The sequence below is a fragment of the Convolutriloba macropyga genome, chromosome 11, assembly GCF_964194025.1.
Source record: "Convolutriloba macropyga chromosome 11, txConMacr16.3, whole genome shotgun sequence".
NCBI lineage: Eukaryota > Metazoa > Xenacoelomorpha > Acoela > Convolutidae > Convolutriloba > Convolutriloba macropyga.
This window is the reverse complement of record NC_134478.1, coordinates 35032164-35048574: the sequence shown is the minus strand read 5'-3', so window position 1 is coordinate 35048574 and position 16411 is coordinate 35032164. Positions and strand designations below refer to the sequence as shown.

The window sequence follows — 16411 nt, the reverse complement described above, 5'->3', positions numbered from 1 at the left end:
TCAAATTTTTTTCAGTTTTTATCATTTTCAAAAAGTTCTAATTTGGCGTGCAGTTTCAGTTGAAATCTAAAACTGACCTTAATTCAGCTTCTAAACGGAAGGCTAATAAGCTTAATACCAATATCAGCTATCAAAAACTACTTTGATAACCTGATTCTGAATGACTTAATGACAAGGCATCATCGGTTTATCGCGCCTCTTTTGATTTTGCTAAAAAAATAACCCAACCTATACATTATTTCTTGCATCAGAGAAAAGCGTCTCTGCTAATTTGCCTCCTCATCACTTCACATAAAGACAGATGGTGTCCAAGTGCAGAATGACAACGATTCGCTGCTACTAGCACCGAAAGGCGACCGAAACAGAAGTTTCATAGAAAAATCAAAAACAATTCGATGAAGCAAGAGATTTCTCTGCAACTATGTAGAGCTAAATTAAGAGGTAAAGCTTCACATTCATTTTTCGGACGAGTAACCAATCAAATAGCAACAACTGAACATAGCTGGCAGATTGCTAGAAAATAGCCGCAAAAGCTTTGTAGATCTGCAGTCTCAAAAAAAAACAGTAAAAAAAAGACAGACAAAAAAGTTAGACTATAAATTGAAGGCTGAGATGTTATATTTTAATTACGAGTCTGCATGTAATTGCTACATCTATTAGCTGATGTCCTCCAATAACCTTCATTTAGAGTGACACACATTCACTTGACCATATCTTTTCGAATAAAAGTAAAGAAAAGCCAAATTCAGAATGAGGAAGTCATTTTTAAGAGTGAGGTAAGTCACTTGTGACTAAAAATTTAATCACGAGAAAGAACAAAAAATTCGCTGAGCTAAGAGCAAAAACTGACGTCAGGCACGCACTTCAGTTGAAATTGCATGAACGAATGAACAAAAAGCAGATTTGAAGTGGTTGTGACGTCATATGGTCGTAACAAACATCGCGACAACGAAATAAAAAACATAGCACGACAAGTCCCGACGTACAATTCAAAGAATTTTCATTGACTAAAAAACAAAATAAACCTAGACAAGACTATGAGTGAATTGTGAAAACCATTTCTAAAAAAAATCAGATAAAAACAGAAAATCAATGTCAAAATGCCGCATAAGAACAAAAAACGACTATCGAGAAGTGAAAATTTAATTTAAACAAAAAACTAGGTGTAGAAGGATCTGTGAGTGGATTGAAAAACCATTTAGACAAAACCACGATCCAAAAACAGAATGAAACTTCCGCATGTGAACAAAAAACCACTACCGATAAAGCGAATTTTTGTTCAAACACCGTATTCTCACTCCACTTTAAAATTAGAGCGAAACAATTTGGACACAATATGCAAAAAAACACATTACCCTTAACATAGCTCCCGAACTTACTGAGAACTGAAAAGCGAATATTTCCCAAATTTTCTTATAGATCTTTGTCTTGAAACTGTAGTTACAGAGAGTTGCTATTCAGACATCAATACTTTTCTTGGCAATATTTCAAAACATAGCTGGCAGATTGCCAGAAAATAGCCGAATTAGCTTCCTAGATCTGCAGTCTCAAAAAGATATAAAAAAGACAAAAAAACAATATTTTTTATAAAATGCCGAGATGTTTTTTTGAAGAATCTGTTAAATATATTTCGGCTTCCATTAGTTGCTCTCAAATAACCTCCAAATAGAGTATCACACTCTGAATTGACCTTAAATCCTTGAATTGAAGTAAAGAACAGAGCCGACTAACGCCAGGCGAATTGCTCTCAAACGACCGGCAAGCGGTTGCCTTTGTCAGTAGCTAGCTACGTTCTAGTTAAGATAGCTTTAATTAGTTTAATTGAAGGGGCGAGAGGTGGGCGCAGCGGGGGTGGGTGCTGCTGGGTGGAAATAGGTTGTGGGCAACGGTGGGGAGGGGTCTTCGGCTGCACGGGGCCCTTATGGCCTGAACGAGGTGCAGGGTGGATTAGGGGGGGGGGGGTGAGTGCAGCTGATGCTGGGGAGGGGAGGGTTGTGTGGGATCAATTTCTAAGAACCGCCCTTCATTCCAAAAGTATAAGTCTCCAAAACAGTTTCTATGAATCGCTTACTTCAGAACTAGTGAGCTGAAGGGCTCAAAGAGCACTTAAAGATCTCTGGGCGATACCTTCTTATCCCACTTTTGAGGATGAGAAGCCAAATGGGTCAGACAAAAAATTGGTCACGCGAAAAATCCCATAACATACCCGACATATTGCCGGAAAATAGCCACCATTGACCCCACTTGACGCAGAGAAAAAAAATCTGCGCGATACAAATTGACAGAAATTTTCTGTAACAAAAAGTGTTCTTATTTGATCTGTAAAATCTGCACATTCGGTTAGATTCAACATTTACACTGAATTCCGCTTCTAAATCGGAGGCTACTGAGCATAATACTAATGCCAGCTAGCAATCGCCTTAATGAACTTTGATAACCTAATGCATTATGATTTAATGACAGGGATTTATATGTTTATCCCGTTTCTTCTTATTTTGCTCATCTGACTTTGACCGTATTCACTACATTACGTAATTCAATGAATGAAAAAACACAAAAAATTCAGTTGAAGCAGTGAGTGAGGTAAGTCAAGAGCCGAACGAGAAATAATGAATTATGTAAAACGTGATTAAAAAGTGAAGCGAATTAAAAAAAAACAGAAAAGCATTATAGAAAAACAGAAAAACAATCTAATGTTTAAACATCAATTAACCTGAAAATCAACATTTTTCTAGTAAGAACGAACCTGCTCAGTCCGCAAAGCGTATGTCTTCAAATGCTCAAAAACAAAGTTTGAAAATATTTTGAAGTATTTATTTTTCCAAATAATGTCATAAAACTAATCATGAACATAACATTTTTTTATAGCTATTGACCCTACGCATCATTAAAATTCCTTTATTATACAACAAACTTGTCAAGAGAGGTTAGCGAAAAAGTTTTTGAACATAGCCAGCAGAGTGCCGGAAAATAGCCGCGATAGACGCTTGTGGCGTTAAATGTATTGAAACAACTATAGAAACAAAACAGACAGATCGACCAGTCCTTTCATAGACCACTAGAATTTTTGGGTTAGCTTCGGACTGTCATTTTTATGAGACACATAAGCTCTATAAGGCGAAAGCCCTAATAGGGCTTTTCAAAATTAGGATCTTTTCCATTTGTGCCCCCTCAGCTTAGTGGGAGCATATTCTTTGCACCCCCAGATGCACGTGCAATATGGGGGGGGGGGGCACAAACGGAAAAGATCCCAAAATTAATATTCGAAATCAAAAACTCAAGACTCTAATATTCAAGAATTAGGGCATATGTTTGGCACTACTTAGATGCACACTATTGACCTTCAATAAGTAAATGTTCATAAAATTTAGAGTTTCATAAGTGAGCTCAGAAGTCATTTTTTGAGTGAGGTAAGTCATTGAAAAAGTCAATTCCAAGAAGTCACGGTAAGACGAAAAAAATCTGTTAGACGAAGTAAAAAAAATTAAGAGCGCTATAATAGCCGCCTAGAATTGAGGACGCGGCTATTAAAAAAGGCGCAAAAAACTAATTTAACAAAAATCGAAATCTTTTTGAAAATCAGTCGCCTCAAAGAAAAAACACAATTTTGCTCTTTTGACTTTGACCGCGTTCACTACAATACGTTATTCAAAACGTGAAAGAAATTAAAATCCATTCAGTTGAAAGAAAGAGTGAAGTAAGAAGTCACGCGTAAAAATAATGACTTATGTAAAACGGAAAACATAAACCGACCAATGTTGGAAGAATTTCTCTTGAACGACAGTCGGGTGGAAAACTATTTGACCCCAGGGGTTCGAACCATTGACCTGCCGATCAGTAACCAGACGCAGTTCGCTTTCAGCTATCAGTCCCTACTTCTTATGCTGCAACCGATTTTATGTTAGCACCAAGCTTTACTTCGGAGTGAGAGCAATAGAGTTCACCCAAAAATGAAGAACGAAAGCGTGAAAAAGTCACTTGAGAATTCAAAGAATGTTCCAGAAAAAGCGCAAAATGGTCAAGCGAAGAAACTGCATAAAAAAGACCAGCACGTTTATAATAATTGCTATGAACTTCGTTCAAGAGCAATTAAACGTGATCAAAAGGTAAAGCGAATTAAAAAAAGGAGAGCGCCTAAATATTACCCACTGAAAGGCTGACGGCGGCTATTAAAAAAGAACAACAGGATTAACATAATTGCTACAAACTTCGTTTGAGAGCAATTAAAAGTCAATTTCAGGGTGTGTAAGTCATTTTTGAGAGTGTGACCAATAAATTTTTCACACGAATGAGCAAAAAACTCGCTCCATTAAGAGTGACAAATGACGTCACGCACGTAATTGAGTTAAAATGGCATGAACGAATTACCAAAAGGCAGATTCGACGGGATTGAAACAGATTCGACTTCAATATTTCTTATTTGAAAACAAAAGAATTTGAAAAAATCTGCTCAGCTCAACTTCTTGCCATTCTGAAGAGGTTCGACTGATGCACAAGACGTGAAAGACCATACAAATTTGCAATACGAGCAAATCTATGATTACTCGCAAAGTTCAAGCAAAAATTGCTGGGTACAAAAACTAGACTAGCTACGCATTTTCATTTGAGCAAAGTTCGTTACACGGTCATCCAGTTGCAATATCAAAAATCTTAAATACACTTTGATTTCTACAATGCTTTCAGTTGAAGTACAAATTGATTGGATAGAAAGATCGAGATTAGCCTCTACATGCAATTAATTCTAGATTTTGAGCTTTGGCTGCCTCTTTAGTTCAACAGTATCAGACGTCTGACAGAAGTTTCATTTAACAATAATTCGATGATTTAGCTTAAAACAAAAGGTGCTTAGATGACACTATCATCCCACAAATTAGAAAGTGGAAATTAACAGAAAGTCTGTGCTCGATACAAGCGAATATTTGTGCCTCTACAAAACATATAACTCAAGATACAAATCTATCGATACTCACAACTGACAGCTAAAACAATTATCGCCATAGCTGGACTTAGTTTCACGGAAATCCTGGCACCTAGGCTAATATTGTTGTCAACGTAATATATTGACAGGCAGAATCAAATTACAGTTATTACAATTTTGAAAATCAAGATTTGTTATAGAACTTAGAAGTGGATTCGTGATCAACTCTTGGAGTTATTTTCTGATCATATTTTAGCTTATTTAAGCATATTGACCTGATTTCATTTTGCCTACTTTGAGTCATTCTAGATTCAATCTTACCAATTAAAAGCACAACGCTTTTGTCTTGTAATATAAAAGAAATTTTATTAACAAATTCCTAACGAAACTACTGATCATCATCATTCAAGCAAGTACAGTCTAATGTGGAGTGGTGAAGTACAGCAAACCTCACATTTACTACATACCGACTGTTACTTTCATACATTTACAATTTTGTACATTGTAGTAACTATTCCGAATCATATATCAGCCAGGTTAGTACTCTGCCCCGCTCATGAACAACTTAAAAAATAAGCTCGCGAAATAGTTGACACGGGAATGGTTGGAAACTTAACGATACATTTTCATTAATGCAACTTATTTGCTGAAAAGTGCAATTATTTCTAACTGGTTGTTATTAAGCAATATAATGCATTGTTTGGTAATGGGAGAAGAATCACACTTCACAAGGTGGATGGTAACTTACAATTGCTTCTGGCTTTCGGTTGTTGTTGAGCAAATCCGAGGATGAGTTTGACCTCTCTGCTGTAAGACTGGGTGCAAATGCCTTGTCACGGTCCTGCAGGTGTGGGTCCAGAATCTAAGATTACAAAAGCAGTTTTGTGAAACAATTACAGTGGATGACGTTATTATAGCATAAATTGACTGAGTAAGTACAAAGTTTCTATTTGTCATAGAATTTTCATCGTTTAATTTAGCCCCTGTGTCTCTACCATATGATACCTAATTATCATTCTTAGCTCATAATATCACAACAAATCGATATTCACAGTGACCTACCATTTGCAGCTGAGCCAGCACTTGAGTCTGGACCCGTTCAGGTAGACATAGTCCGTCTTCATTCTTGGGCAGTTGGACTGCACTGTTGTCCAGATCAGCCACTAGCTTGTCACTCAACTCCGAGTCGCCTTGACTCCTCAACTCATCCATTAGGGAACTGTGTACCCCGTAGATGAAGGGCAAGGGTGAGTTCACGTATGGTAGAATCTCGTAAGGAAGTGCAGGAACACACGTCGTCCTACAATATATAACCGAATGTCCATATTTTCTACAATTTCTCAGAACTACATTTCCTCAAATTTTTTAGCTAAATATTCGAGTATGAATTAACAAGCACGTTACGCTCCCGATTTCCTAACAAACTCCTGCAACCGAAACCACAGAGAAACACGAAGTCTTTTTACCTTTTAGGATGAGTTAAAAAGGTAACTTACATCCGAGTATTCGGTCGACCATCGGCACATTCATACAGTGGATACAGCAGCGATATGACAGCATGTATAGACTCCGTAAGTTTTGTGAACGAAACACTGCTCAGAATGACCTGGACTCCTGCCAGCACAGCGATGACAATTGCCAGTGCATTGTGAGTTCCGACATAGTTGAAGAACTCCAGGACTGATTTGCCAGTTACAGGGATCTTGGAGTCCTTCGGAACTATGAAGGACAACTGTGGAAGGCCACGCAATAGCTCGAACTGTTGTGTCAGCGCACTGTCTAAAACACAATAAATTGCATAGAGTAAGTGAAAACATTTTCAACATTTCGAAATACCTCCGAACGATTGTTCACTAAAAAGTAGACGATTTTCGGTTTACTTCAAAATTGAGCAAAAAAAACGTTAAGTTTAGAGCCAATTCAACAAACGATGGCAACAACATAAAGGACACAAACATAACCGACTGACGTCGGGCGAATTGCTCATTGCTCTCAAACTACCGGCGAATGGTTGGCTTTGTCAGTAGCTAGCTATGCTTTAGTGAGGCTAGCTTTAGCATAATTGAAGGCGAAGTGAGGCGAGCGCAGCGGGAGGGGGTGCACTGGGGAGGGATTGATGGAGGGGGAAATGGGGGGGGGGGGGGGGGGGGGGAGGGTGTGGGACTGTACGTGCCCACGTCCTTATGGCCTGAACGATGTGCAGAGGTGGGGATTGGTGGTGGTGGTGGTGGTGGTGGTGGGGGGGGGGGGTAGAGCCACCCTCTCGTCTTTTAGAACCACCCTTCACAAGTCTCCAAAACATTTTTTATGAATCGCATACTTGGAGACCAGAGAGCTGAAAGGCTCTAAGAGAATTTAATTCCCACTGGGCGCTAACTGTTTATCCCTGTTTTTGAGGATGAAAAGTAAAAATGGGTCAGACGAAAAATCGGTCAAAAGAAAAATCGCTTTAAAAAAGAATAAAAAACACGACTAATATGCCACAAACTTCGTTTGAGAGCAATTAACAAAAGTTACGAAAACTCGGGGTGAATTCAAGTGTGATATGATACTCCATACAAGGCGTTGTCTCGCAGTGTGCTACATAATAGGTTACTAGCTTGTCCTCAAAATTAAGTGCAAGCTTAAACGAAAAGAACTTCGCCGCAATTCTGCCACACTAACAGATATTAAAACCTATTCGTCAGTGTTTGTCGTTTTAATATTACAAAACGTGTACGTGAAGCCCAAAACCAGCTTTGACTTGAAAAACTCCCGATTAATAAAAAGAGTTAACCACCGCATCCCATTACACAGCTTCCTAAAAGCATTCAGAAGACTTTAATTAACATGCAAAACATTCTTAGTTTAGAACGTCTCAAAGTACTCGAACTAGTTTGTCAAATGTCCGGACTTAGTTTGCCTCGTTGATATATGGACAGATAACGCAATACCAGATTCAGTCGTTTTCTTGGCTTATCCGCCACTGTTTTGCTAGAAGTGATCCTAAACAAGTGAAACAAGGAAACGTGGGTACGCAAGAAGCAATTTGCTTGCTGGGCACAAAACTTTTGCATCTCGTCAGTATTTAGAGATTGAAAATTAGCATTTTTCGTTAGTGGCGTCTTCATTAACCGTTTTCTCAAACTCGACGTTGGCCTCGTTTACCAAGTCCTCCGGAATGTCAAAGTATACTAGATCTGCTAACAATTCTTTCACATCACTGTCCTGTCATTATTAGTTACGATAATTTGCCAAGCTAAGTCGCACCTTCTCTTCTGATTTCTCAAAAATTGTGCCGAAGCTGCTTGCTGGGAATTCAGAGTAAAAGGTGTCAGGTAGCTTTGCAAAAAATCGTAACTAGTAATGATAGCTGAAAGTGTGTCAAGTAGCTTGACAAATAATCGTAACCAATAATTATTGAGCTGAAAGCTCAAGAAAAGTAGAGAAGAACTTCATAACAAAGGACTGATGGCGTCCAGTGTGGTTTTTTCTCATAAGCACTCTCAAGTAGCTTGTCAGTAAAAATTTAATCACTGATTTTATCGGGGTTTCCGGTTTTGTTGTTGCGGGCTACATAAAGAAGTGCTCCTTTATACACCGAGAGGGAGATTGGCCGGATCAGCTTTTTCGATATTAGATTAAACAATCTGATCCCCTTGTATCATTTCGTTAAAAATAATGCTGCGGCCTCTCCAACTTTCCAACAATTTCACCGCTAAACATTATATTGGAAAAAGCCCATATGTTCAATCTCTTTCATTCGGTGGATAAAGAATTGCCTCTTTCTGTAGCTCCAAACAAATTCAGAAACACCGATATAGAAGTAATTGATTTTTTTTACCGTAACTCCATGAAAGTGCCTTTGAGTGGACTACATTCCGCCCTTTCACAAATGCTTCTCCGCTGCCCTACGGCCTTAAGTTCAATCATTGTTTTCCCATTAAGTTTACTTTTGCAAATGACCTACTCTCTGGAAATGTGCACTTTAGCATCGATTCATAAAAAAAGTCCCGGAACACTATCAAATACTAAAGATCAATAAAATTGATGCCGCGATTGTCTTTTATTAGAGAAGCTGATTTTCCATTTCCTTTACTCGAGATGCTAAATTATAATAGCCGGCTAATAAGCTGAAGCCGCTATTAATGAAAGACGAAATTGGATCAATATATAAATGGAAGAAACAATTAATAGCTTTGTTGACTGGCAGATTGCCGGAAAATAGCTGCCGTTGATTCCCAAAACTCTATTGGGATTGAAAGAAAAGAAAATATCAACAAAAATTGATTTTTGTATAAAAACATTTTTAAGTGCGATTTATTTTGATGGCATTTCGTAATTGAACATACTCCTGTCTCTCAGTGAAAAGGTACAGGCTCTAGTATCAATACCAATTAGCATTATAGATAGTAACCAAACCTTATGAGAACAAAGTTCTTGAACCGGGCATCTAAAAATGGGCTTTATGGGTTTATCCCGTTTCTATTTCTGACTTTGATTTTTTTATACTGACTCTCTTCATTTTGAACTGCTTTGCTGAGTAGCTTCTGTTTAAAAGACTTTCAGCAGAATGATAGAAGAGTGAAACTAGCCTAGAGAAGTCAAGATTTCACGCAAAATGTCGAAAAAGCGGCAAAATGGGTAAAGCGAAAAAAGTTCGACGAAGTAAAAAACATAGCAGGACAAGTCCTGAAATACAATCCAAAGAATTAGATGAAAAACTTAGAATTACTCTAACTGACCAACAGATCAATTGAACAATGTCAGCCAAAACACAAACAAAATCATCAAAAAATTGGGAAACTAACAATCAAACAAATAATAAAAAAATATAATCATTGCTAAAACTTTGAAGCTTTTACCCCTAAGGCCAAATTTTATCCCATTTAAAATACCTATTTCAAAAATATTTTCAAAACCAATTGTTGTTTCTGAAATTGCTGCACTATTATATCTGCAAGGCCTGAAAAAATTCATTGACCCTTGAAGATCGATTAACTCGAAAATGACCCAAAATTTTTCTTAAGAAATCAATTGCAAATTTTAATTAAACGTTGCTGAAAATTGTGATATTAATATCCTAAGAATTCCTTCTGTGTCTGTAGAGGCCATCCAGCAACCCAATTCCAATCATTAAAAAATAAATTGGTTCAAAGATCGATAGACAATAATTTTTGTTAAAAATTTCACATTCAAAAAACAGAAATCCGTTCTATTAAAACGTTGAAAACCATTCAATTGCACCCTAGCAACTATTTAAAAACATACTCTCAAGCCCTGCATGAGGTTATCTGGCTAGTTAGGCAAGAAAAACTGAAAGACGAATGTTTTGAAAAAAAAATTTTAAAAAAATTGCAAATTTTATCAGAAAATTTTTAAAATTCGGAAAGTTAAATTGTTGAAAACAAATGCATTGAAATTAACAACCATGCATTAACTTTTTTCAGACCGTGGAATACGTTTCCTGACGCTTGAGAATGGACAAATATCAAAAATTTGACAAAAACTTTAGGAAACCTTAAAAAAAATTACCGATTTTATCAAAAAATGCGAGACATAAAAATGTTGAATACCAATCCATTGTTACTAGAAACTATACAATGCCCTATTATCAAACCTTGAAGGAGATTCCCTGCCCCCTGAAGCTGAAAAAACTCAAAAATGACAAATTTTCAAAAAAAACGTGAAAAAAAATTGCGAAAAATAGTTATCATTTTGCATGTTTGTGTTTGTGGTACCAAAACATATAGCTCGTAAAATGGTCATAACGAGTAATTTTGTCTCCCAATAGGCCTTCATCAACTTTTAAAAACTTCAAACTCAGACTAATCAAACAAAAAACTAATAAAAATCACAAAAAACTCATTTTTGAGCCCAAAAACTCCTTAAAATGACCTTTTAACCTTCAATTGAGGCTACCCAAAAGCTGCACCACTCTAAGCACTTGAGGGACTACTAACGTCCACTTTGGACCTCTAATGAAACTTAATGCCCGCTGGGCTTTACCTGTTTATCCCGTTTTGAAAGATCAAAGTCATTAAAAAATGTGTGACTAGACCTTAAAAAAAAACACAGCGCCCCAATACAATTCAAATTCTTTGAATTGTAAAAAGTAGGAGCGCTATAATAGCCGGCTGAGAAGATGAGGGCGGCTATTAATAATTACAAATTTTAGTTTACTTTTTTAGCAAGCAACACACAAAAAGGAAGCCCATTGTCCCTGAATTTCCTACTTCTTAACACAATTGCCACTATCTGAACAAACATTTTCAGCTTGTTGAGAGACAACTTAATTTAACGTTACAACAAATTTCAATTGCGACTCCAAAATTTTACGCTTTATTCATCCATTTATTTTTCAAAGAATGTAAGTACTAAGAACTGAAAGAAAATAGAAAAAATTGCCAACATCTCATACATATCTGCTAGAGGAGTTGATAGCAAATACGTTCATATTATACTTACATAGAAACAAATGCGGTAAAAAGTCAAGAAATCATGAGACAAAATTCTGAAACGGCGATGAAATGCTTCTTTCAGGGCATATATAACATCACTTTAGGACACATTAATCCTCGCTTACACTCACATATATAGCTACCATAACTCCATGTTCAAACAAAAGCAAAATCGAAACAAAAGGAAAGAAACAGGCGGAAAAATAACAGACCAGACATGATTAATATCCGGTGTGACACCCGAGTTCGCTGAAATATATAAAATTACTTTTCCTTATACATTATGCTAACTTAATTTTACTATGTCAGTTTTCCCAGATACGATGTAGCTATAGGTCAAGCAAGTCTGAAAACATAACCGAATAACGTCGGAAGAATTGCTCTCGTACGACTAGTGGGAGCTCTAATCAATTGCAGCCTGCTTCAGTCGGTGGGGGGGGGGAGCCTAAATGGGACTAAGTTCAATAGTGGGCTTTAAATAACCACCTTTGAGATAAATATACCACTATTAAGATTTAAAGTGAGAAATGGCACCAGTTTCGGCGCACTTTTTGACTTTGAGTATTAAATTGCCGCCAATTGAGTTCAGCTGCTTGAAATTCTGATTGAGAGAGAATTTTAGATAACGCAAAAAGTCAAGGGCTTAAAAGTCACTCGAAAAGTCAAAACGGTCACGCGAAAATTTTGCATAAAAAAGACACACACGTTTACAATAATTGAATTCTACGAGAGGAATTAAAAATCCCTTGTTCCGCAATCATGCAATTTAAGAGGCGCAAAGCATTACACATTTGGTTGAATTGAATATGAATAGTGCAACACAGACATATTTTCGCTGTCCGGATCTTTGCTGCGTCCACTCTTTAACGCATTAAATTTTGTCTGCTCTCAGAGGTTAGGAAGCAAGGCACAGTCCATATGATACATGCATCCGCTTTCAGGAAAAACTTCACCAACTTGACTTTTCATGCTTGTTTGGTTTTAATTTCATTCAACTGGGTTATTTGGTAGGATATGGTCAGCCATAATTGATCTTTTTGCAGGCTTATAATTACATGCATTAATAGTAATGGCTACTATCCGCACTTTTTAGAAGGCAGTTTAATACATTATCACAGTAAGCATGAAAATTCTTAACCTAAAAACTCAACAACGGGTTCCAAAATGCGGCCACTAATAGTCGTGAACCATATGAATAGATTGATAGCATTGAAAATCTTTCGTCACAGCCAGAAAAAACTTAAAACTAAAACTTAAGATTATATTCAGTACAGGTAAAACAGAAATACCTTCATGGAAAAATTCCCTCGTCTGAAGTGCCGTTGGGAAACTAATGGAATTCATGGAACCGATTTTTAGCTAGTTTAGACAATCACTGTTTCTATGATAAGTACAAGCTCATCAATACAAGTTCAGCCGTTCTTGAGCAGTCATTAGTTCAGGCATGTACCTGATGTAAAAGAGAATTTTCCGTGCTCACTTATTCCCTGAATCTTTGGGGCTTAGTTGTTTTGCAATTATCTAAATAAGTTTTGTTTTGATTCTTACCAATTCTAGGCGTGGGAACATCTGTGTATCCGATCAGATTTGCCACTGCTGTCTCAATGTTAGCACACTTCTCCTTCATTGCCACTTCTCGCATCCCAATATTGTACAGCTGACACAGAATTTGCTAAAATAGCAACGCTAACAGAAAGAAACGCAACTGAGACAAAATTGGATAGTTGAATTCAATTATTGAAATTGGTCTAAATTGAACTTAACTCCCAGGGTTTGGAATACCCAAAGTAAACTCATGAACACTTTGAAACAAGGACGTACAAGTAAGGACGTACAGAGCGGACTGAAAAATCAAACACTAGCACGAGATAGCTCATTCAAAAACCTGCGGGTTCTGCCAAGGAAAAAAGCTATGAATAACAACTTATCTTATTTTTATCATATTCTGCTGCCTTCAGAGCACTTATTTTCATTGATGTTACTAAGAATTTGAATAATTATTATTTCAACGCACATACTTATTGTCAAAATTTTCATTGACATTGGAGGTTTATTTAAACATACCCGGCAGATTGCCGGAAAATAGCCGCCGTTGATTGCTATAACTCTATCGGGATTGAAAGAAAAGAAAATATCAACGAAAATTGATTTTTGTACAAAAACATTTTTAAGTGCAATTTATTTTGATGTCATTTGGTAGTTGAACATACTCCTGTCTTTCAGTGAGAGGCTACAGGGTCTAGTATCAATACCACTAAGCATTGTAGATAGTAACTAAAACCTATGAGAACAAAGTTCAAGCACCGGGCATCTAAAAATGGGCTTTATGGGTTTATCCCGTTTCTATTTCTGACTTTGATTTTTTTTATATTGACTCTCTTCATTTTGAAATGCTTTGCTGAGCAGCTGCTGTTTAAAAGGACTTTGAGCAGAATGACAGAAGAGTGAAACTAGCCTAGAGAAGTCAAAGATTTCACGCAAAATGTCGAAAAAGCGTCAAAAACGTAAAGCGAAAAAAAGTTCGACGAAGTAAAACATAGCGGGACAAAAACTTGATCAAAAGGTAAAGCGAATGAGAATAAGGAGAGCGCCTAAATAATTACCGTTGGGAGGCTGACGGTGGCTACTAACCAAGCAAATGGAAAAAAAACGAATCACTCCAGAGTGCAAAGAGGTCACGAGCACGCAACTCAGTCAAAATTGAATGAATGAATGAACAAAAAACGAATTTGAAAGGTTCCTGACGTCAAGTGCTCGTATAAGAATCTTGAAAACAGGACAATTCCTGACATACAATCAAAAAAATATATATTTAACTTAATGACCTTACAAACAACCGTTTCCCCGAAACATCAGAACTAAGATTAGCTTTTTCCCAAAACCAAGAGTTCAAAAAACTCAACAAGAATAACATTCTTTAAAAATTGGCGCAAGGCTTCCTTAGAATAAGCACACAAAACAAAAAATAAAGCAAAAAGGGATCAAAACCGAAATTTGGCAAAAACGAAATTCTTTTCGAAAATCTGCTGGGGCAAAGTGAGAAAACCCAACCTACAATCCTTAATCACAAAACAAATACAACTTAAAAAGCCATTAAACGATCATTAGCATTTCAGTAAGGTGAGAAAGTGACAAATAGAACCATAAATAGGCAAGACTCAACAACTAAAGAAAAGATTCTTAAACTCAACAAAAAACTTTCGAAAAAATGGTATCTCAGTCTATGAAAGCAGTAGATAAAAACTGAAACCAGTAAATCAATAAAACCTAAGACCATCATTAATGAAACTAAGTGATGAAACAAAGAAGAACTACAAAACTAGGCATGACTAACAAAATCGCTGATATTTTGGAAACAAGTTATGACAAAGTAGTCAAAGACATAAGAAATCCATTGAAACTTTTACATAGCTTCTTCGACGTCTCATTTTTGCGCCAATAAGACCAGTCACTGACAAAATTAAGAAAAATAGCCGGCAGATTGCCGGAAAAGAGCCGTCTTGAGGCGCTTGATGCACAGCGGGATTGAAAGAAAAAGGAAAAAAGGAGACAAAGTGAGCAATTTTTTCGGTTTTTCAGCGTCAAAAAGAGTTCTAATTTGGCGCGCATTTTCAGTTAGATTCTAAAACAGCACTTAATTCGGCTTCTATACAGAAAGCTAATAAGCTTAATATCAATGTCAGCTAGCAAACACTCAAATGGACTTTGATAACCTAATGCACCATGACTTAATGACCACGCTTTATCGGTTGATCCCGTTTCTTTTTTGATTTTGCTCTTATCACTTTGGCTGTATTCACTAAATTACGTAATTCAATACGTGAAAAAGTTTAAAATCCAGACAGTTGAAACAGTGAGTGAAAAAAGAGAGAAGTCAAGCCTGAAAATCGTGACTTATGTAAAACAAAAAACGTGATCAAAAGGTAAAGCAAATTGAAAAACAGGAGGGCGCTTAAATAACGGCCGTTGAGAGGCTGACGGCAGCTATTAAACAGGCAGCTAATAAACTGCACTTAATTCGACTTCTATACTGAAAGCCACTCTACAACCACTCAAATGAACTTTGATAACCTAATGCACAGTGACTTAATGACCCCACTTTATCGGTTGATCCCGTTTTTTGATTTTGCTCTTTTCACTTTGGCTGTATTCACTAAAGTTAAAACATAGCCGGCAAATTGTCGGAAAGTAGCCACCATTGACCCACTTGCTGCACATGGGGATTGAAATAGAAAAACAAAACATACCCGGCAGATTGCCGGAAAATAGCCGCCGTTGATTCTCATAACTCTATTGCGATTGAAAGAAAAGAAAATATCAACGAAAATTGATTTTTGTGTAAAAACATTTTTAAGTGCGATTTATTTTAATGTCATTTCGTAATTGAACATACTCCTGTCTCTCCGTGAGAGGCTACAGGGTCTAGTATCAATACTTATGAGAACAAAGTTCAAGTACCAGGCATCTAAAAATGGGCCTTATGGGTTTATCCCGTTTCTACATCTGACTTTGATTTTTTTATACTGACTCTCTTCATTTTGAATTCCTTTGCTGAGCAGCTGCTGTTTGAAAGGACATTGAGCAGAATGAAAGAAGAGTGAAACTAGCCTAGAGAAATCAAGATTTCACGCAAAATGTCGAAAAAGCGGCAAAAAGGTAAAGCGAAAAAAAGTTCGACGAAGTAAAAAAAACATAGCAGGACAAGTCCTGACGTACAATTCAAAGAATTTTCATTGACTTAACAAACAACTAGACTTCGAACGGACTATGAGTGAATTGGGAAAACCATTTCCTCTAAAAAACCAGATCAGAAAAACTTTTAAAACAAAATCAATGTCAAAATGCCGCATGTGAACAAAAAATCACAACAGAAAAATGAAAAAAATTATTTCAAACAAAAAACTAGGCCGAGAATAAACTATGAATTGATTGGAAAAACCATTTAGAAAAAAATCCGATCCAAAAAATGTGTGAACAGATCTTAAAAAAGACAGCGCCCCAATACAACTCAAATTCTTTGAACTGTAAAAAAACCAAAAGCACCGCAATATAG

At 36.7% G+C, this 16411-nt stretch overlaps 1 protein-coding gene across 16 annotated transcripts in view; it reads right to left on the bottom strand.

Moving 5' to 3' along the window:
• Positions 1-16411, bottom strand: part of LOC142349375 (myotubularin-related protein 13-like) — a 235257-nt gene that overhangs the window by 210764 nt on the left and 8082 nt on the right. For all 16 annotated transcript variants that reach the window (XM_075400867.1, XM_075400878.1, XM_075400874.1 and 13 more), the window contains exons 5-8: positions 12907-13030; positions 6415-6697; positions 5981-6218; positions 5667-5780 (exon numbers count right to left, since the gene is read on the bottom strand). In XM_075400867.1, coding sequence (XP_075256982.1) covers positions 5667-5780; positions 5981-6218; positions 6415-6697; positions 12907-13030 — 759 coding nt within the window. The remainder of the gene's footprint in view (positions 1-5666; positions 5781-5980; positions 6219-6414; positions 6698-12906; positions 13031-16411) is intronic.